We start from the raw sequence: 23,819 nt of genomic DNA on the forward strand, positions 1-23,819 counted from the left end.
AACAAACAAAAAACAGTTTTGTTTTTTATACATATTTTTTTTCAACGTTTTTTATTTATTTTTGGGACAGAGAGAGACAGAGCATGAACGGGGGAGGGTCAGAGAGAGAGGGAGACACAGAATCGGAAGCAGGCTCCAGGCTCCGAGCCATCAGCCCAGAGCCTGACGCGGGGCTCGAACTCACGGACCGCGAGATCGTGACCTGGCTGAAGTCGGACGCTTAACCGACTGCGCCACCCAGGCGCCCCAGTTTTGTTTTTTAAAAGTATCCAGAATCTAAAAGTAGAAATGAAGCCAACAGCATTAGCAAAAGCACGCAGTCTGCAAAGGGTACAAGGAATCAGCCATGGCAAGTGCAACAGGGCAACAGCAAATAGGCTTAACTGTCCATTTATTGTAGCATAGAGTCAGCATGAGGCTCTTATAATCTCCACCAAGTGAGGTAATGATACTGAGGCCATCAGTAAGCTGCTAGGGAAAGAATACAAGGGAAGAAGTCAATGGATCCAAGAGTTTGATATATGAGAAACAAGAAACCAACTGTGGCTAGCATTTTTTGTTATTCTGTAACACAGGTAAAATCAAAAATCTGTGATTACATGCTGCTGGTGGCATCCTGCCTGAAAAAGCAGCTCAGTGTGAGAATTACTAAGTGCCTCTTGCCTGAGAACAAAAGTGAAGCAAGAGATAACCCAGTATTTCAGAGAGTATCACTTCCTTAAGGGAGAAAAGCACAGGAAAATAAAGTCAACTGTGACTAAAGATGTTCCGGACACTAAGAAACAAGACGAAATGAGTGAAAACATTTCTAAAATATCTTTTCCTAGATGCACGAGGAGTTAGAATACATGTGAGACTTAGGCCACAGCATCTGCGTGTGTCTGTGATCTCTACACATTTTCCTATCTTTGTGAAAACAGTGTCTAATATCCTCAACAAATAGTGCCAATATTATAATGAATTATGAGTGCAGTTCATGCCTATTCTTAAAGATATAGATGTTTATTTCTGTGACACTGTTTTTGCAGGAAAACAAAAGCACCTTTTTGATACAAATATAGGTATAACCTTGCCTATGATGTCCATGTAATCTTTAGCAATGACTTTACATCACTTTAAAAGGAAGGGGAGGATTGTAATTAAGAGGGCAAGCTATAGAATCAGATCTAGAATTGAATTCCACCTCTGTTACTTAAAACTTTTTTTTTAAGTTTGTTTATTTTGAGAGAGACAGAGACAGCACAAGTGGCGGAGAGGCAGGGAGAGAGGGAGAGAAAGAGAATCCCAAGCAAGCTCTGCACTGCCAGTGCAGAGCCCCATGAGGGACTTGAACCCATGACATCATGACCTAAGCCAAATCCAAGAGTGGGATGCTTAACTGACTGAGCCACCCAGGTGCCCCTGTTACTTAAAACTTTTAAAATCCAGATTCCTCATTTGTAAACTATGGTTAAAGCCACATTGCTTTAAGAACCAAAGGACATGAACATTCTGAAATACTTACATAGGTGTTGGCACGTAGAATACAAAACAAAACAGGTTAGCTGTTAACAGCAACAGTAATGATGCACAAGAATAAACAAGTAAAGAAACTAAACGTTACCTCATAACTTTTGAATAAGAGTTATATTCCCATTCAAGTACCTAAAACAAAAACAAAGCTGGGATAATTTTTGAACGTTAGTGGAGGGTTTTTAAATATTTTCTAACACAAAGTCTTATTAAATAAAGTGGTTTGAAAAAAATCAGCCCAAAATTTTAAGCACACTTTTGCTTTCATTTTTTCATTTACCAGGATTATGTTGATGTAAATTGTCCAAATGAGCATCTGAACATGTACTTAATTATCCTGTGTATTTTAAATCTTATTCTATGTATATTAGAAGGACGGTGTCATAAAATTACATAGCTGGCAAAGACTTGAAGGTAATTATTTCCATTTCTTCATTTAACTATGATGGTACAAGGCTCAGAAATATTCAGAATTGTCCTCGTTGCCCAGATAGCAAGGTGGAGAGCCAAAATGGCAATGACAGCCTTCTCACTTCCGGTCCAGGGCTTTCCCCACATGAGGTTGTTCCATACATAGGACATATACAATGTGCTATCTGAGACTATCCTTATTAATAAATCTTTGTGTGCGGGGAGGGAGTGAGCATTGTGTATTTCTATGGAATAAACTGAAATGCCTTTGAAGATCTGGACACTTAATTGGGGAGCATAAGATGTAATTCTTATGTCTCTTCCTTCTTCCTCAAAGTCATCGTTGAAGTATCTTTTGTGAAGAATGAATATATTTTTATATAAACACACACATACACATATATGTAAGATATGTATATATAATACACACACACACACACACACACACACACACACACGCAAATGTATCAGTTAGGACCCTGTCTCCACAGTGGCTTGTTTAAAAAAGACGCACACATTAGTTAGAATTGAATTCTGAAAATATTTAGCAAGGGTTTGTATGTTCCCTGCAAACCAAACCCTCTGTCTTTATTGTGAGCTCTCTTAGTAAACAGGTATTTATAGAAGACTATACACTTAACTTGTCAATATGATAAATTAGATAGTCTCTTGTTATGTTAGTTCCAATAAAGAAAGTCAACTTAAAGTTAATAACGACATTAAAGGAACTACCAGAAAGTAGAGAAATGTACGTGACAGTTTTCAAAATTGCTGACATTTCACATATTTCTCTAAGTTTTCTTCATTGTGGTATAAACTACAAAAACTAATCGAGTTATGTGGAAAAAGTTAACATTTTGGATACTTTGATATTTATGGTATTCTTAAAAAAGACTGTATGAGATAAATAGTGGCTACACAGCTCTCCCTTTTAGATTTCTTTTCTAAAAAAGAGGGAGAGGAACATTTAAACCATGAACTATTATCAAATCTTCAATTTGATCTTCAAAAATATTTTCAATTTCAAAAAGTAAATTACTAAGTTAGAGAACCTTGAGAGAAGAAGGGACATTTATATTAAGGATCTGGGCGAAGTCTGAGTATTTCTCAGTCTTCGAAGCAAGCGAAGTTAAACCCTTACTTGGAGAATCTATTTCAATCCACGTCTTATTTTTTACCAGTTCTGACTTGGAGCAGGAGTGGGAAATAAATTTTATACGGTTTTTAAAATCACTTTGCAATTTATGAATCTAGCCTACACAGTATGGGCAAAATGAAATATATAAAAAAAATCAACTGTGTATCTTCATCTACATCTTTATATCTTTATTTATATAATCAGATCCATATATCTGTATCTATCGCTCCCCTTTCCCAGCAAGTGTCTACATCTGGTATCCCTATTTCTTCCCGGAAGTGGGGACAAAGTGGAAGACCTAGAATGGGACAAAAGCTGGAGTCACAGGTGTCGCAGCTCTAAGATCTCCGGAGTGAACAGGCCCAGAGAGTGTTAGGAGAAACGAGAGCAGCCTAAAAAGCAGGCAAGCGCAAGCCCCTGGGCAGTTTCACTTCCTCAGGGCGCCTTCGCAAGGCCTCGTGGTGACCCTGTGGCCTGAGCCCACGGGCTGCGTTTCCGGGCCCTGCGGCCAGACCCGCCCGTGGTGGGCTGACGAAGGGGGGCGTCTAGAGACGATCTCGCCGGGAATCTCGGGCAGCAGAGTCCTGTCCGCAGGCTGCCTGGCTTCAGCCGCCGCGATGCTGCCTGCAGCGTCGGGCCGGGCGGGCGGGAGCCGGGAGCGGGCCCCCGGCAGCCCAGCGCCCCCAGGTGGGTGTTCGCGCGTGCGGGCGGCGGGAGGGCGAGGCCGGCCGCGCGGCTCCGGGGCTCGGCGGAGACTGCGCGCGCACCCTTCGGCGATCATTGCGCTCGGGCTGCTGACGCCCGCGCGCGTCGGGAACCGGGGCACCGGAGCTGCCTCTTTCTTCCCGCCGCGTCTGCCGCTCGGCTGGCGACCGGGCTCCAACTGTAATGGGGGGGGGGGGGAGTGTGGTCTCTGGAGGGGCGGTCTGTCCGGGATGAAGTGGGAGCGCCTCTCGTTCGTCCCGTCAAAGTCCGCAACTTCGGAGTGCCTGGAACTTTCCAGAGCGCGTGGGACAGGGCCCTCTAGTTTCTCCAGGCACCTGGGAATGGGTTTTAAAGTTAACCGCGTGTTTTAAAGTTCTGCGTCCTGAAAATTGTGTCAGCATGGTTTTTTTGTTTTTTGTTTTTTGTTTTTTGCAAAACCTCTTGTCCGGTTTACCTGCCCAGCCTTTCAGAATCCAACCCGGTAAATTTCTGGGATGGGCTGGGATCCGTTTAGCGGACGGGCTACTCTGGGTAGAGACCCCTCACTCCGCAGATTTTGCTACCTTGGTCAAAGGAGAAGCAGTCAGTGTGGTTGAATACATAAATGGATGTTAAGGCAGTTGTACTCAGTTCTTTTTGAGTGTTTTAAATGGATTTGTGAACTAATGATTGATTATAAAGTGTCCAGTTTTGAAATAAAAAAAAAAAAAGCCTTCCCTTGGGTATTAAGATTACTGGAGTTGTTCACAGTGAGAAATACAAGAAAATCTGAAAATACTAATTAGCCGAATAGAATTCTCCATAGCTTCCTAGCATTTTTAAAGGTCATGCTGCTTCTCTTGGATAGTGTGCATGTTTGACAAATACATTTTAAAAGACTGCGTTTCTTAAAATGGGAAGCATGTTTGTGATTTAAATGAGAAGAAAAAAATTAGAGCCCACGATATCTTGATGTGCTAACATTTATGATTTCAGCTTAACAATTTAGTTAAATAGAATGGGCTACGATTTGTGCAAACTTCATGATTGAACGGTTTAGCCAGAAAATGACTTTTATTCCCCTCGATAGTCAGGTAATAATACTTTGAGGTACTTGCTATTGTGAATAATGCTAGAGTGATGCGACCCAGTATTTAGTTCTGATTATTCCTGTGCCTCCTGTGTGATTTCCCCCATTTCCTTTGCTCCTTCCCAATGTGGTATTTATCACTTGCTTCATTTACCTCCTTTGGCCAAGGTAATTACATTTTTTTCTTATAGGAAGCTGACTTTTGGTATTAACCCATGCCTCTTCCTAGACATGGGTTGTCTTCTATGAGTAGTTCTGATTAATTCTTCTCATATATGGAGAGCTTTTTTGTGTATCCTTTCTGTCTGCTTTGGACAAATGTTACCACAGCATGGTAGATTTTAGCTTAATGTGGCACGTTGTGGTGAAATTAGTTCACTGCTTCATTTTAGAGAAGAGAAAGCTGAGACCCAAGTAGTGATTTTCCCATGGTCACATAACTAATTATTATTTGAAGATCATCTATTCATCACGTCACCAACAACCTTTTATCCCCCTACAAAAGTTGTGTAGTTATGTGAGTATAAAATGGTAAACACTGTGAGTATCCAACTTGTCTTTTAATGGAAGCAGGAAAGATATGATACCCAGTACTAAAACAATGTAAAAATGTGCATAGTGGATGAAAATTCCATTTAGAAATGTATTTTTCTGGTTTATGTTTAACTAGATACTGGCCACCAATGTCCAAATGAGAAATTCTTTCTTTGCTTTATTCCAAACCTAGTGATTTTAAAAACAAATTTAACTACTACCTTCAATAAGGACTGTTTATTTATTAAAGCACAGACTGTTACCCACCCCGTAGTTTTTGTGTATTTTTTATTAATATTATTTGATGCCTTTTATGAAGGGAGTTAAATACATAATTAGCTTAAAAACAAATCATCTGGGGCGCCTCTGTCAGTAAAGTGTCAGACTTCGGCTCAGGTCATGATCTCAAGGCTCCTGGGTTTGAGCCCCGTTGGGCTCTATGCTGACAGCTCGGAGCCTGGAGTGTGCTTTGGATTCTGTGTCTCCCTGGGTTGCCTCCCCTCCCCTGTGCGCTTGTGTTCTCTCTCTCTCTAATGCTTAGGGTTCCAGACTTAAACAGCAGTGTATGTAGTGTGTACTTGGAGAATCAGGGGGAACTTTTTCACCACATCTATCTGAACACATTGTAGGTGATCATGCCCTACTTTTGAAGGCCTATGGACTCAGATTGCCTCACATCAGTCCAGCTTTATTGATTATTTGCTGTTCAATCTTAGACATATAACTAAATCTGTTATTACCTCAGTTTATCCATTTAAAAAGCAAAAGTGGAGACAATAATAATCCTTATTCAAAAGAGTCTTTTTGAGGATTAGAAGAGAAAATACGTGTGAAGTGATTTTCAGGGTGCCAGAGCAAATAGTAATTGCTTAGTACATGTTAGCTATTATTTTAATGCTTAGGTCATTGGTCAATAGTGTAATATTTACATATAAAAGATAGAGTTTGTTTGGAGAAAACAAACTCTCTGTTTATGGAGAAAATAAAATAAAATTGGGGGAAAACTTGAATGAAGCCATCAAGTTCCCACATGAAACAAATTAGGGCATATGGCTTCCTGTAGAAAGATAGTGCTATATCCTTGGGGAAATATTGTGGGTAATAGTTGTGAGAGGAGAAAAAAAAAACCCACAATGAGAAGAACTAAGGATAGAGTGATTAAAAGGGCATTAGACTAGGGCATTTACAGGAAAGAATAAAATGGGAATGATTAAGACAAATTGAGAGCATGTTTTATTTACCCATATCACAGTACCAGTTATGATCTAGTTAAAAAATATAAATATATGTGGAAAAGTAAGCATCAAACTGAAAATTATGGGATCATTCATTGAATTATAAGAAGATGGAGAATCTACCCAAATATTTACTGCTTGGTTAAAAAAAATCCAATATAAAGAATATCATTCCTGCCAAATATAAGTCACACGTTTTAAGAATTTAAATAGCTGTTACCTGATTACCTAAGTTACAGTTGCTATTTTATTACTTTATATATTATGTAATATCATACAGTAATTTTAGAGACAGCTATGAAATAAGAATAGGAAGGGCAAACATTCCAGAAGTTATTATTTAAAAATAAGCTGTTATATGGCCTTGTAATTCTTTCCTATTCTAAATATAAAGAATAGTATCCAAGTTTCACTGCAGACATTGAAATAGTCCAAGTGGTAAAAATACCAAATATTATATGGAATTATACCCGCTTTGTGTTTATTTTTCACTCAGATAAAAAGAATGATTTTTTTTAGACATTTACCACTGAATAGAAATGTCTTTGTTGTTTTCAAGTGCTCCTCACTGAAATAATCCAGAAAGACCACTTCCCTTTATAATCCTAAGAAGTGATTTATCAATGCCTTACGTATGGTCTTTTACAAGATTTCCTTTGTATCCAATTAATTAAAATAAGTTATGTTTTATCATACTTTGTCATCTTTTCCTTTCTTTTAAGCTCTTCTGCTTTTCTGTATTAGTAATTCCCATGCTTCATTTTTTATGTGTTCTGCTTTATAAAGAAGACATACTAAAAAAGTACAAGAATAGTTTCTGACTTGGAATTTCATTTGCCATGTGCCTCATTTTGGGGTTATGATCCGTGCTGAAGACTAAGCATCATCCTTTGATTAGGATCAATATTTTCACTCATTTTTTTTTGTTCTAATATAGCCATAGAAAGGATCATGCCTAACTGTCAGAAAAATAACATAGTGTCAAGACCACTTGAAGTTTTGGCCTTCTTTTAATAGCTGCCACTAATTGTGTTACTACTTTGAATTCATATGATATGGATATCACATTACCTTGATAGGTGAGAGCATCAAATTAGCACCTACTTTGAACAAGAAGTTATATGGTTCAGTATAATTATATGAAAATATTTAATAATTCATTGTGTTATTTCGTTTCCTACAAGAACTTGTCTAAACTATTAAAGTTGTAACTTCCAAGTCATCATACCTTTTTAGGAAGAGTTTAGAGAGCAGAGAAATACATCAAAGATGTGGGAAAGAAACATACCACATCAAAGTGGTATGATTCTGTAAAATCATGTCACTAGAATGACAACTTGTAGAGTATTTCTTGTGACTGTGCAAAATCCCTAAGGTTTACACATTTTCCTCATTGGTTGATCACATTTTATTTAGATTTAATAGACTGATTAAAAGTTTCAGGAGACAACTGCATTTTTAGTACAATTAGTGAACTGCTGCATCACTAATGAGAAAGTCAGTGAGATAAAATTGAGGCAAAATTCTACCTTTATTTCAGTTAATGAGATAATTTCCTTAATTCTCTCATCACTTGTCAATAAAAGTTTAAAACTTTCACTACTCCAGGCACTTATCTATAGACTGAGAACCATCCTTTATCATGTCCCATCCATCCGTGCTTGTGTTAAATGGGTAAAACCGTGGGTCATTCAGATTCCTGGAAATAGTCACTTGGGTCAAGTATAGGCATTTAAGAGGCAGCTTGCTGCCTTTGCTTACTGGCCAGTGATGTGTGTTGTCTGCCTTTACAGATTTGTTGGACTCAACAAAGCCTTTCTTTCCTTTCAAACAAGAGATAATAAGACTGTTGTCAGTGGAAGGGGGAAGGATAATGTTTAATGACACACAATAGAGGATGACAGCCAGTTGACTCTTGTCCACGATGGATCATTAGCAAGATGAATGGAGAGAATTAAGGAGGACTGAAAGAGGGAGTAGTCTTAGTTTCCGACTTTCCATTTCCAGGCCACCTGCACTTGTTTTTCTGATCTGGTCTCCATAAGATGACTGTGGTATCTTTACACTCATATTCTTTTTAGGTAAGGTAGTTTGAATGACTTTCTCTTTTTTTGGAGGAAAAAAATACATTTGGGGCTAGAATACCTGTATTTCTCAAATACTGTCTCTTCTGTTTCCATAAGCTTCTTCCCTTTTAGAGAGTTATTGTTAAGATGATGTCTATTCTGCATCTTTCATCGAAAGTTAAACAATCTGTGAATCAGGTCTTTTATGCACTGAGAATAGGATGCCTTCTAAGTCTAGTGGTTCTCCTGATAAGAATATTTGGAGTTATCTCACTTGATTACTGAAATTGAAGAAAATCCATGCAGTTATTTTTGTCTCTAAATTTAAAGTCCCTAGAGTTGGTGAGGAAATAATTCACTCAAAGGTTAATATTCTAAGAGTTAAGCACTATTAAGAAGTTTAGAATTTTGAATTATATAGTTATAAAATTGTATTAATCATAAAATTACAATAGTGTTTTTTAATAGTTTTAATAGGATGTTTTTACTTCCTTAAAAATTGATAGCATATTACTTCTAGCAGATTTTAAAAATGTATTTAAATCAAAGCCTACAGAGAGAATGCTTATGACATTTAATCTTAGTCAAGAAGAAAGAGGAGGTATAAAAGTAGCATAACTTACTAGCTAGTATCGCAGTCCCTCTGGGGGATTAAGTTTTTCAAACTTAAAGCCAGCTGAGAAATCAGCATTTATTAAATGAACCATACTCTTCCCAGTAAACTGAAATACAGTTGATGCTTAAGCAACAGGGATTTGAACTGTAAGGGTCCACTTATACACGTTTTTTGTTTTTTAATAAATACAGTATAATACTGTAAGTGTATTTTCTCTTCTGCATGATTTTGTTGATATTTTCTTGTCTCTAGCTTATTTTATTGTAAGAATATAGTATATAATACATATATAAAATCTGTGTTAATAGACTGTTTATGCTATTGAAAAGGCCTCCAGTCAATAGTAGGCTATTGGTAGTTAAGTTTTGGGGGAATCACAAGTTATAGGAGGGTTTTTGACTGCATAAGGGGTTGATGCCTCTAACCCCCACATTGTTCAAGTGTCATCTATTCCATTTTTGCCATACCACAAAGTCTCATGTATCCTGGAATCTGCATTCTGAATTGTCTATTCTGTTCCACTCATGTATTTGTTTATTTCCAAGCCAATATCTGCTAAGGAAAGTTCTCCTGAGGGATCTTCTTTATTTGATTTTATTTTTTAATTTTTTTTAATGTTTAATTTTGAAAGAAAGAGAGAGAGAGAGAGACAGAGCATGAGTGGGGGAGGGGCAGAGAGCGAGGAAGACACAGAATCCGAAGCAGGCTCCAGGCTCTGAGCTGTCAGCACAGAGCCCGACACGGGGCTCAAACTCATGAACTGTGACATTATGACCTGAGCCAAAGTTGGACATTTAACCTACTGAGCCACCCAGGTGCCCCCTGAGGGATCTTCTTTTCCATAATTTTCTTATTTAAGAAATCCCATAAATTTCTTATTTATTATTAGTTTTTCATTACTTACGTTAAGAGATTATTTTATCTACTTCTCCCCCTTCCATGAAACAATTGGAATATTGTGTAACATTTGATTTGGAGACATTTAATGACAGCAATCTAGCCATTTTAGGCAGAAAGAACTTCAATATAGGAAATTAGCTTTTACATATTTGGTGTAAAGGATTTGGGAGCGATCTCTAGTCTGGACCACCAGGAATAATTTTCCTAACTAGGCTATGGGAACCAGTTTTCATAAGTGGCCAGGGGCATCTGCTATTTTATAACCATCAGGAAGCTGGGGAATCAGGAAGAATGAGCTGTTGGCACCTGAAAGAGACTGGTGCCAGGATCCCAAGAATTTCTGGCTCATGAGCCATCTTCTATTTGCTGGATCTGCACCAATAAAAATAGATGCCTTTCATTGCATTGGAATTGTATTATATTTATATACTTATTTGGGGAGAATCAACTTTAAATGCTATTAAATCTTCTATTGGATTAATTTGAGTAGAAAATTCTGTGTATAAAAGGTCCTAGGTTTCAGAAGAAATATATAGTAACTTGGTTTATTTAAACCACATGACGAAGTTGGAAACTTTCCACTCACTCATGTTATAACCACATGAAAGTTGAACTTTCCTGTTGTGGTTCTACGAGTAAATGTAACAAGAGTTTGCTTTCTATATTTAAAATGTCTTTCCAGGTAAATGAATTTTCTCACAAAATTTATTCTTTGAATCATTAATTGTTACCTTTGCATTAATATTATAGGAAGGAAAATATCTAATGTTTTATTAGTTTTAAACAGTATAAGATGTTACAATGAAAAAAAAAGCATGCACAACCTTTTTAAAGGAATGTTGTTAATGTTTTATTTATTTTTGACAGAGAGACAAGAGTGTGAACGGCAGAGGGGCAGTGAGAAAGGGAAACACAGAATCCAAAGCAGGCTCCAGGCTCTGAGCTGTCAGTACAGAGCCAGACTGGGGGCTTGAACTCACGAACACGAGATCATGACCTGAGCTGAAGTAGGAAGCTTAACTGACTGAGCCACCCAGGTGCCCCTTAAAAGAAATTTAAGATAGATCTTGGGATATACATATAGAATTGCAGTTTAAAATATATCAAGATTTTTATTGTATTACAGAACAGTCACCTATTCTCCTAATCTCTCACCTGTTTTCCTATACATTTTTCCAATTTAACACCGTAAATATATTTTCAAGATAACTAAATATGTCTATGTTTGTGGATTGATTCTCTATATCAATATCTGTAACTATTCATATCAACTCAAATATTGAAACTGTCACTTATTGTATAATTTTAAACAAATTACTCATCTAAAATCCAATTTCTTGGGGAACCCGAGTGGCTGGCTCAGTCAGTTAAGCTGTGGACTCTTGATTTCAGCTCATGTCATGATCTTACGGTTTGTGAGATCGAGCCCCACTTAGAGCTCCACGCTGAGAGTGCACAGAGCTTGCTTCTGATTCTCTCTCCCTCTCTGTCTGCTCCTCCCCCACTCATGCTTACTCTCTCTCCAAATAAATAACTTAAAAAAATTCTAAAATCCAATTTATTTATATCTGAGATAAGAAACATATCTATTTTTGATATAATTGAATGTAATTCTGTATGTAAAATGCCTGGAGCATTTGTAGCAGGCGCTTAGCAAACGGCAGGTATTAATACCTTCAGTATTCAAATTTCACTTTTATTAGATGGAATGTGTTTACAGGATTCCTTGTCTGTATTTCTGGTGTCACATCTGAATCTCAAGATTGAGGGCTTCATGTAAAGGTCCTTTTTTGTTCTCCTGTTTAACCTTTCTAATTGTTCTATTAAACACAATAATATCTCAAACATGTTTCTCTGGTTATTCTCTACAGATTGAACTGGATGAAACCTATGGTCTGCCAGGAAAACAAATTATGTGATTTTATATGTGAAATTGTGTTTTGTCTTCAGGGAAACTAGTTAATGGGTAAAGAACAGTTTTCTCCCATTTTGAGAATTCAGTTTTTAAAATAATTAATGTTTATTTATTTTTGAGAGTGAGAGAAAGAGAGAGAGAGACAAAGCGCAAGCAAGGGAGGGGCAGAGAGAGAGGGAGACACAGAATCTGAAGCAGGCTCTAAGCTCCGAGCTGTCAACACAGAGCCTGATGTGGAGCTCGAACTCACAAACCACGAGATCATGACCTGAGCCAAAGTTGGGCGCTTAACCGACTGAGCCGCCCAGGCGCCCCAAGAATTTTACATCATATTCTTTTAAAATAAAAATGTGATTGGGGCGCCTGGGTGGCTCGGTCGGTTAAGCGTCCGACTTCAGCTCAGGTCATGATCTCACGGTCCGTGAGTTCGAGCCCCGCGTCGGGCTCTGTGCTGACAGCTCAGAGCCTGGAGCCTGTTTCAGATTCTGTGTCTCCCTCTCTCTCTGCCCCTCCCCTGTTCATGCTCTGTCTCTCTCTGTCTCAAAAATAAATAAACGTTAATAAAATAAAAATGTGATTAATTTTCATTTCTTTATTCTTGAAGATTTAGCCTACAACTATAAAGTATATTATCATACATCCTCTCTGCCCCTCCCTGCAAAGAAGAAAACCAACACACACACAAAAACTGGATAATAGCGGATTCAAAGTCTCTTAGCTTTTGGGATGAAGGCATTTCTAATATCATACAAGTAAAAATAACAGTTGATTTAGTTATATAGGTAAAGATTTAGTGATATCTTCAGAATTGCTTGAATTATGTCTAAGCAGTTTACTCCTAATAGAGTATAAATCTATATAATGTCTCACTTCAATCTTTCAGGGTCCGAAGAATAATAGGAAGGTTCTCCTAAGCAAATTTCTGGTTGAGAGTAACCTATGGGTAATTAGAAAGCACGTGTAATTATAGAAAGAAAGGGAGAGCTTTTCTATTTCGTTTGTGAGGACCAGTCTGCTGTGAGGTTAGCTATTAACACATATTTCATTCCTGCTTCTGCTTAGGAGAATATAGAAGATTCATTAAAAAGTATGTTCATATTTCATTTTATTACGTTAAAATATTTTATTGCTTTATGACTCCTTAGAACAATTTTCTCAACTGGTACATATAAAAACCTAGGCTCCTCATTCTTTAGGTAATTCTGTTACAAGACCTCTCTGTACTCATGATGAAAAGAGGAAAGAACATTTGGTAATACTTGCAGCATAGTAGGTGCTCTGTGATTGATAATTGTCACGCCTGTGCTAGGTGAAAATGGTGGGCCACGTGGGAGATTATGAAGGGTGATTCATAATTTCTCTTACCTGACGGCCAATACCTGGAAAACCTGAGCTCATGCTTCCAGTGCTTTCTTTTTTTAGTACTGTGCTGTTCAATCTGTATTGTGTACCATATGTGTTCCTTGGAGAAAGTGTTCTGTGAAATAAGTTTTGCATGTGCATACTGGGACATTCCATACTGGTCTGATAAATTTCTGCAACTATGTATCTTCAGTTTTCTCTAATCCAATACTTCACGAACACATTTAACCATGGAATTCATTGTCATCTGAACACTGGTAGAGAAAGAGGGTTTTTTTGCACCACGTTTTCATCCCTGTTAAAGGGCACACAGTTCTTGAGAGGATGGTTCTTTCAAGCCCGAGATCGGTAACACTGCTTTTTGTGCGATTTCCTCAGCTCTTGGGCCTGGCCATCTTTTGAATGAGAGGGAGGTGGGCGTATAATAAGAATAGAAACAGAGGAGGGTATACAGTAGGGAAAATGGCATTGACAGGTTGAGTAAGACACACACAATATGCCTATTTCTTTAATTCCCTTATGATTAATTCTAACTGTTCAAATGAGAGCTTTGATTGTGAGATGTGTTAGAGAAAATAGGAATAAAATCAGAAGGGGATTATCTGTTGGGGAAAGTAAAGTAGGAATGAAATGAAACTGGGAACATGGGTAAGGCATTCTAAATATAAGAATATTTTGGACTGTGTGTGTTCACGCAGTTGGTATTTCAATAGCATGTATGCATCTCAACTGATTTTGCAGGTATTTTCATTTGTCAGACTATGCAAACCTGCCACTGTGTGAATAATCATGTAAGCTATGTAAGTGACCTCACATTGTTCAAAAATCGGCATATTATTCATCAGAACATTCCAAAAATAATATCAATTTGACTACTTGGACGTAACCAGATTGTTTCCATGTTAGAAATGTGTGTCAATGAAACACACATTTGAAGCAAGCGTATCGGTTATTAGAAGTCACCCAAATAAATTATTGCTGAAATATTTTCCTAATGGAAAAAACAGTAACTGATACAAATGCAAATAATTTAAACTGACAATTTTATGTCTTGGAGACTGGCTAACAGTTCAGGTAAGCAACACTACTATGACAGTGACTTTTATTATTCTGATAGATCGGATGCTCTTGAAAGGAAGGCGTAGCCTCTGGCATCCGTTCAGCAGAGGTAAGCGCAGTAAGAGATGTTTGCTGATTAGCTAGTAGCGCGGGAGTGACAGTAAAGTAGCCAGTTAAATTTATGAAAAAAGGATAAATGAAGTCGTTGCCATTTCTGAAGGCCCTATTGCTGGGGTGTAAATCTAGCCTCAGATAATAACAGCCCTGGCTTTGGCTTTCTTTTTCAAATTGGTTTGCAAAAGAGCTTTCTTTGATTATGACAAAAAGTATAAAAAATTCACAAAACCTGTCATACAAAGATAATTTAGGGCATTTTCCGATATTAAATTAACTTTTAATCTGATAACAAGTAGTTTAGTTATTTTTACTAAAATGTCTATAACCTTTTAATATAACTTAGCGTATTAAAAAATCTTCTGGGGCAAATAGAAAAAACTATGATTAGGGTAGAAAAGTAAATGAAATTTAATATCCTTCATTTGTATCTGGAAGATGAAATAGTTTTATTATTCTTTTTCTAGAATAATACATACATGTAATTGAAAATATGTAGAGTGACCAAAAAATAGGAAAAAACACAGTGTATATATTCTTCTACTTTTTATTTTTCTGTGTTTACTTTTAACAGTTTTACTTGTTCAGCTTTCTAGTGTTAATATATTTGCTATTTGTGTATGCACTTTAAAGTTACATTTGCTTGGCTATTTGGTGACCTGTCATTTATAAATATTTCAATTTTGCTCTCTCTTCATATAAATTATTGCACAATGTTTAAAAACAAAAGGAGAATCCACAGTGATTTTTTGGATAAAGAATAGATCATTATCCATACAAGACTATTATTAATCTAAAGAAAGACTAAACAGTTTTTAATAATATAGGAAATATTTTTCCATTGCACTGGATTTGAAGCCAAAAAAGCACATGATCACCTAATGGCTCTGTCACTGATGAACGCTGTGATCGCTGTGATGCCCAGGAGACATTATGTATATTGATGATCATATTAATTATTTATGAGAATGATTGGCTCATAATAATAGTTCAATTAGTATCTATTATTTTAAGAGAATAACACTGCAGAAATTAAAATTGCTTTCTCTTGGGGCACCTGGGTGGCTCAGTCAGTTAAGTGTTCAACTTAGGCTCAGGTCATGATCTCACAGTTCGTGAGTTCGAGCCCCGTGCCGGGCTCTGTGCTGACAGCTCAGAACCTGGAGGCTGCTTTGGATTCTGTGTCTCCCACTCTCTCTGCCTGCCCCCCTACTCACACTCTTGCTCTCTCTCTCTCTCCCAAAAATAAATAAACATTAAAAAAATTAAAATTGCTTTCTCTGGGCATTTAGGATTGAGGATATTCGTCAAGAAAGAGTGGACTAATGCCTTCATTATCTTATGCCAGATTAATTATCCTTCATTCATTCACTCTTCAAACATGTATTCCTGATCTGTGCTAGGCTCAGGAAATACATAAAAAGGTAGCTCCAGCCTTCAGGGACTGTATTTAAGTGAAATAGGTATGGAAAAGCTGAATGACACTATTTCTTTTTATCTTCACTCTAAGTCAACATCAGATGACTCAGAAACCTTCAGCCTCTGAGATCTCAATAATTTAGTCATGAGAACTAGTTAGCAGGGTGAGCTACAGCTAAGAGTGTTTACTGTGACTATTGGGGGTGATTCCTGATGCATAACTTCTGTTCCAGAAAGTCACTACTCATTTCAGAATGCAGTCATGAGTACAGTCCCTTAGGACAGAGTTTTGCAAATTTCAGTCATTCTCACAAAACCTTCCTCAAATTTTTGGCTATAGTACTCTCTTGTTTAAGAAAAAAAAATTTCTTTAAACTAACTTTTTTTTTTCAGCTTACATATGGTTTAAAGGAACATTTATATCAGTACCATAAATGAAAAAATCATTACCCTTTGCCGTAAAGAGAAGGTGACCATACAAATAAACAGACTGAAAGTAAACTAGTCTTGAAACAATTTTAAGTAAGGGCAGGCTCTGGACACACAGGTCAACCTCTATTTGATAGTATTGGAGTTCATGAAGTTACAAGAGCTCCAATCTGAGACGCTGTCCTTGACCGAGTCAGGATTAAAGAAGTATTCTAAAGGGAAGGACTTCCTCGCTCCATGATTCCCTGCTACTATGTCTCTGGGAAGTGGGATCCCACCCACTGGCAAATGCTGTCCTCCAAAGACCCATTTCAACTTAAAAAAAGTGTTGAAATGAAGTTTTCATCAGCACTTACAGGTGTCAGGAATGACGATAAATCCTCTATATAGTTTATCTCATTTAATTCTCACAATAACTGATTTTGTAGGTGCTATTATCTGTATGTTTCATGGGGGAAATCTAAGCTCAGAGAGGTTAATTATTTGCTTGAAGCTGGCTGAATTTGGATTCCAAGACAGCCTGACTCCAAAGCCTGGCTTACTAGCCACTCTATAACTCTCTGAAATGAACTCATTTTATTCTCACACAACTGCATGTGTGCACCCATTTTAGAAAAGCATCCTCCCATGTGGACATTTCCATTTTTATAGTCAGTGAAGTAAGCATGTATATAGAAAGCCATTTTAGTAGAAAATAAGCAACTAATGTTACCATTAGTAGGTCAACATGGAAACATTTTTTGCAAGGGATAAAATAGACACAACTGTTTCTAACTAACAGTTGTAAACATTTAGAAAGTTTTGCTGCTCTCAAGGTCCTTGGAGGTGAGTGAAATAATAGGAAGTAAAATATCTACAACATAATGCTAGAAAAACAGTCTTTAATGAAGGCCATTAGGATATTTAAAATCATCAAGGCTATAATACAGATGTGATTAAAATATATTGAAAATGCCTACCATAAAGAGCACTCTAAAGATGCAAGGCTAATAATTTGCATCTGCCTAATGCTTTGCATCCTCAAAGGAATTTTCAACCCCCTCGTAATTGACTCTTAGAAAATTCTTCTAATGTATCATTTACTTTGACTCAAGGAGAAATCTAAACAATGATCATTTAAACTATTTAATCAGTGTTATCCTGCAAATATTCTGTGAGGAGAGGCAGAAGGTATACTTGTACATATATCTGTTTTACTTCAGAAGATTTTAAGAAAGGAAGAAAAGAACTAGAGCTGAAAGTAGTATTCTGTTGTTTGGTAGATGGAATAAAGCCTCCCCAAAGGTGTCTACATCCTAATCACTGGAGCTCTGAATATGCTAAGTTACATGGAAAACAGAAATTAAGGTTGTAGATGGAAATAAATTTGTTAAACAGTTTACTTTGAGATGGGGAGATTATCATGGATTATCCAGGGAGCCCATTGTAATCCCAAAGACCCTTATAAGTGAAAGAGAGAGGTTGCGGGAGGAGGGGGTGCGGGGGGGGGGGGGGGTATCAGACATGTGACAACATGAGAAGTACTCAGCCCAATTTTGCTGGCTTGAACATGGAGGAATGGGGCCATTAACCAGGAGCTGTGGATGGCTTCTCGGGACTGGAAAATGCTAGTAAGTGGATTCTTTCTTAAGGCCTTCAGAGGAACAAATTCCTTCCGATGTCTTGATTTTGGCCTCGTGAGACCAGTTTCAGACTTCTAACCTTTTCTACTGTCAGATAATTAATTTGTGTTGCTTTATGCCACTAAGTTTGTGGTAATTTTATACAGCAGCAACAGGAAATGAATGCAGATTTTTAAGCACATGTGGACACCACAAGGACAAAGAATAGCATGAATCCCACAGTTAGGGCTGTATCCATCAGACGTTCATACACCACCGGTCTAGATAAAACCCTGGATATGACCATGAGGAAGTAAGCTTTTATAAGTCTAAAGAGCATATCAATATTACCCTTAGGTTGTCATCCTTGGCAAGATTTATACTTATTCATTGTTGAAAGATCTCTCTGGAATTCGCTGTTGTTTCTACAGTGAAATACAAAAGAAAGTCCCGTTATCTTTTGTTCACATTTGGTGTTTTTACCAGTTTAATAATCCTTATCATTAATGCTACTGGCTGCTGCTGCTATTACAGTTCTTACTAGGACAGAGATGTGAGCTTCCGCAAGGTATTTACTTTCTCAGTGCCTCAGGCACCGTAAGTGCAAAATGGGATAAGAAGAGCACTTGTTCATGGGGTGGTTATGAGGTTAAAAGAAGTTAATTCTCATGAAACACCGGAACAGCCATTGGCACGGTTTAGGTACTAGCTACATTTAGGTAGCCTTTGTTAGAATGACCATCATCATTGTCACACTCACTGCTACGCTTATCAATGACTGCTGAATGCCAGGACGTAGTCTGACATACAGGCTTCAGATTTTGTCTCTCGGAATTAGGGATCAGTATCTTGATTTTTTCAGGTTAAGAAACTGAAACAGCTTAACCATGCTGAGGAGTGAAAACTGTTGTGAAATATTTGGCTAAACTTCTTCTGGGCTTTGTGCGAGATGCCATATCTGCCTCCATTACATCTGTCCCGACCCCTCAAAGGGCAAAAGTGCTCTGAGAGACAACTGATTTAGATGTGCACTCCTTAGAAAAGGTCACTAGTATTATTTTATGATCCCACTTAGTTTAACATCTGAACATGAACCAGTTCTAATCCTGGTAGGGAATTATTTTGAGACTATTTTCTCCTAATGATAAAAAGTTGGTTGGAGCCAGGCTGGTTAGCCATGCATAGAACCATATGGGATAATTTTTAAGGATATTTTCTTATAAACGTAATATATGTGCATTATAAAACATTGAAAAATAGAGAATAGGGATAAAATTATAATATACCAGTTTTCCCCTCAAAGTGTTGATAATATGCATCTTGAATCATTTGAGTGTGTGTGTGCATACATAAAAAAGCTCACATTGTTTATATGGTTTTGTAATATTCAGTGTGATTTGCACATTCATTCATGATACATTTTCAATTCTTTATGTCAAAAGAGACATTTTGTAGAATTTAAATCTTTTAAATTTGTAAACCATTCAATTCTGCATTTTGTGAGACCGAAAGATTTATTGATACTTTATTTCCAAGATAATACTTTTACAGTAACCCTAGGATAAATAAAGATTCTTCAACTACAGATCTTAATGCAATATTATAATAAACTACCTTGTGCTAAGGTAATTTCTAAAAATCTATTTCTTTTTTCATAATATGTAAGTTCCTTCAAGGGCAGGAATTGTGCTTCATAATCTTTATATCTCTTAAAGTCTGAACAATTGTTTTGGATAATGAACATTAAATGGTTATTTAGTAAATATATGAAAATATGTAAATGATTAGGGAATTGATATTGAGGTATTTTTGTCATCATTATGATACTTTTGGATGATTATGGTAAATTATCCTGCTAAATTTCAGAATGCTTGATCTGAAAATCCAAGCAATGAATGAGACTGTAAAAGGTTAGAATGGTTTAAATAGGAGGTGGGGATTAAGGAGCTCACTTGTGGTAATACACAGCAGGTGATGTATGGAATTGCTGAATCGCTTGAAACTAATATATATAACACTGCATGTTAACTAACTTGAATTAAAATATTTAAAAAAAGAAATTAAAGCAAAGGTAATGTTAGAGCAGTGAAGATCCGGATAAAGAAGGTTAGGGATGATTATCTGTTAAATCTGATTAATCTGGAAGTATCAATAATTTCTAGTGAATGAGCTGGTATCCTTCATCTCTGTATTTTTAAATCTGTTGCTGATTTTCAACTTTCCTGCAGTTGTAAACTACATTAAAATATAAGAATTCCTCAAGTTCAAGCTGCAAGATTTTTAATTACTAGTAGTATCTTATTTTCACACACTCAGAAAAAATATATAGGGGAAAATTCATTATTTGGATAGCTCTTCTCTACACTGTGTTTAAATGTAAGTAATTAAGCCATCTGACTCAATAAATAAAATGGATTACTAAAGTTAAGAATAAATTTAAAACATTTATTTTCATATGTTCTTGATAGCTCTATCTTTAAAACTTTATATGGTGTAAAGCTTCTCCTTATACATTTTAATAGGAGAGAAGAAATATAGAAAATGTAAAAAATTCTTTCTGGTTCTTCATATTCTAAAATCATATTTCTTTGTCTGAAACTTTACATTTTTAAAGAATTCATGCATAGATTTTATTATACATTTCCAAATGTCAAATATTAATGAAAATAGCCCTATCAGGAATTCCCTGTGCTTCGTTATTTTAGTTCAGAATAGAGTTCAGTATTTAATCTGGTGCAAAATATCAGCCATGGGTAAAGTAACTGAACATTAATTTTTGTAACTTTGGCTTTTGTAACCAGATTAGTGCCTGACTTCTGGGCTGTTAATTTTCCTAATACGGCACCTAGACTATGGTAATTAATAATAGTAAAACAATTTTTATAAACGTTAGCATGAAATGGAATACTTTTAAAATTGCCTTTATTTAACCACGTATGGCTTAAATCCCCCTGCCCCAAATCACAGTTTATATTACTTTATTTAGTTTTGGATGAACATCATAAACGCAATATTCACTTTAGAATTACAACCTACATTTTAGATATATAATTTCAAATATTGTGTTCTTTGTCTGGAAACAGAGAATTTGGCCCTCATAAACAAATCATATTGGTGAAATAAGGCAGACTTTGAGCAAGTTAGAGACTTTAGTGAATTGAATTATAAATATGCATTCATTCTTTAACAAACAACATAAGCCCTTTGGATTTTTTTTCCTCATTAGGAAAGACTAAAATCCTGTATTTTTATACATCAGCAAATTTTTAGAGATAATAACTGTAACTGTAGTCATCAAATATAGTACTAGAAGTACTATCTGTATAAAAAAAGACTACAGTTATTCTCAAACTTGAGTGGACCTAAGAATTACTGGGATGCTTTGGATACTTTGTTACAAGGTGGATAGTTCTTTGGGCTGCGCCCCAATCCCAATTCTGATTCTATCAAGCTCCCAAAGTGGTTCTGATACAAGTAAGCCGTGACCACATTATGAGAAGAGAATGGAGTCACAACAGGGCAGTATAGCTCTTATCACATGCTTAGCATGGTGGAGGTCGTTTCTCGAGGTGCCCAGGGTTTTGATCCTTTGCTACTGTGTGAGCTCTACCCAGAAGTCATGTTTACCAAGAGTATAGGCCTCAGGAGGCCTTGGGTTGCTTCTGAGAGTGGTAAGAGACACACTTTGCTAGGTCTGCTATTTCCCTTTTAGTCAAAAATGGCTACAGAGGATGCAAACATCAGGAAGGGGTGGGGTTTTACATGCTTGCTGGTGTTACTTTCAACAAATGAGTAGAAAACTCTCCTGTTTTTTAATTTGGTATCAACATATTCCTGTTATATAGCCACTTTACAATCCCCACAGTAGCCTGGCTGTGAGATAAACTTCCTACGGAGGGTTTTGCTAAAGGTATGTTCTGACTCAGTTATATTCTCATATTATGACATCGTATGTAATTCTGCACCTAACATAACTGTTGAAAGACATTAGTGTCTAAATAATAATCACATATTAGCCTATGTAATGAGAATGCAAGATTTCCTTATAATTCGAGGACATGGAGTATATTTGTCATGCCCTTGATTTATATATTTTAGTAATAGAGACTACACAGCATTCATTTGCACAGTTGGATCTCCCCTAAAGTCCATGAAAAGAATTCATGAAGAAAAAGAAACTAGTTGGTCATTGTTCTCTAGCCATGATTAGCTGTACCTTTCCCACCCACCCACCCACCCCCCCCCCCCATCATCTTGTGTTTTGAAAAAAAGAGGTAGAAATGGGAAGTGAGATAGAGCAAAGAAACAAGGGAATATCAAAACAATTTTCTCTAGCTTAGAACTAGGACAGCAAAATTAGATTTGCCAATGTACCTAAAGTTAATTCTCTTTTTAATCTGATCAACGGATCATATGTTCTTATCCATTGGGGACGTCAAGGAAGGGACTGCAGTTTAATTCATTTTTTCAAGAATATTACCTGTACTATGGTTTGATACCCAAGCCAGAGTTGGGAGTCGATGTGAATTTAAGCCCAGCTCTGTGACTTACTCTTGGTGTGATGTTGGGCAAGTCTCTCCAACATTCTAGCTTATGTTTTAAGTGTAAAATATTGTTTTTGACTTCAATTCAGCTAAAAAACTATTCTTAAAACTGTAACACTATGAATAAAAACATATGTACCATAAAATTAATGTGAATGCCCTTTGTATATTATTAGTATTGAATGGAATTTCAGTTCCTTTGAAATATGTCACATTTATAATTAAGTGTTAAGCCACTTTCCAGTAAAGAAAATTCAGAGACTTGTATTAGGGATGGTGGTGGGGATGGAACAAAAAATATCCCTCTTCAGTCCTTAAGTTGTTAAACAATCGAGAAATAAAACAAAAGAATAAGGCAGAGGGGAAATCAGATATTGCCTTTATTATTCCTGGAGTTAGGACTCCTAATGTGGTGTGTATCTGTGAGTTTATAACATGAGATTTCAGAATTAGACAGAGTTACCACCAAACACAGAAGACCTTGGACCATAGACCAAGAGCTATCAAGAGCATATGCCCTTATATGCTACAGAAACTAAACAGAACAACGATAAGTAAGAACTGGGATACTAATTGCAAGCTTATCCTGAATCCTGGTCCTCACTAGTGTTTCCTGGTCACGTAAAGAAGATTCAACTTTTAGATTAGAGATTTACTGAAATTATTAGTGGCTGATTTAGATTTGTATCATATTCTGTCTTCGTACATTTTTAGGGTTAGGTAATATGGGCATATCATTATCAATAGAGTTTAAGTATGTTATAAATAGTTGAGTTTCTCTCTTAGGGAGTTACCACTCTGGACATATTTTTTTTTTCAAGTTTTACTAATTTCTTAGCAGATTTATCTTTTATAGTCATAGATATTGAGGTACAAACTAAAGTGAAATTAATTTTTAGTGTACTTTTCTGTGTAATTGACAACCCATGTAGTTATGTAAATTTAGTTCTAGTGACAATTCCTCAAGGATATCTCTGGTTTGTGTCTTCAGTATCTCTACCTTTACTGCCCTAAGTTTGTTTAATTATATGCTTTTCTTTGAAATGAACTTTGAATGTTTGTGGAAAGTGCTTTGCCACAGGGCAAGATACTTCCAAGATGAATTTTCTTACAGCCATATAAAAACTGGTATAACCTTGAACCTATTGTGACTCTAACAAATACTCAGCAAGCATTTGCTGATTACCATT

The 23,819-nt window shown here is 36.6% G+C and overlaps 1 protein-coding gene across 4 annotated transcripts in view; it reads left to right on the forward strand.

Annotated features, from left to right (window-relative positions):
* The first annotated feature begins 3,076 nt into the window (after positions 1–3,076).
* The window catches only part of BANK1 (B cell scaffold protein with ankyrin repeats 1), a 319,777-nt gene continuing 299,034 nt past the window's right edge, over positions 3,077–23,819 (forward strand). For all 4 annotated transcript variants that reach the window (XM_049632137.1, XM_049632139.1, XM_049632136.1 and 1 more), the window contains exon 1: positions 3,077–3,748. In XM_049632137.1, the coding sequence (XP_049488094.1) occupies positions 3,679–3,748 (70 nt within the window). In that variant the 5' untranslated portion in view covers positions 3,077–3,678. The remainder of the gene's footprint in view (positions 3,749–23,819) is intronic.

This window comes from Panthera uncia, chromosome B1 (genome assembly GCF_023721935.1).
Source record: "Panthera uncia isolate 11264 chromosome B1, Puncia_PCG_1.0, whole genome shotgun sequence".
Taxonomy (NCBI): domain Eukaryota; kingdom Metazoa; phylum Chordata; class Mammalia; order Carnivora; family Felidae; genus Panthera; species Panthera uncia.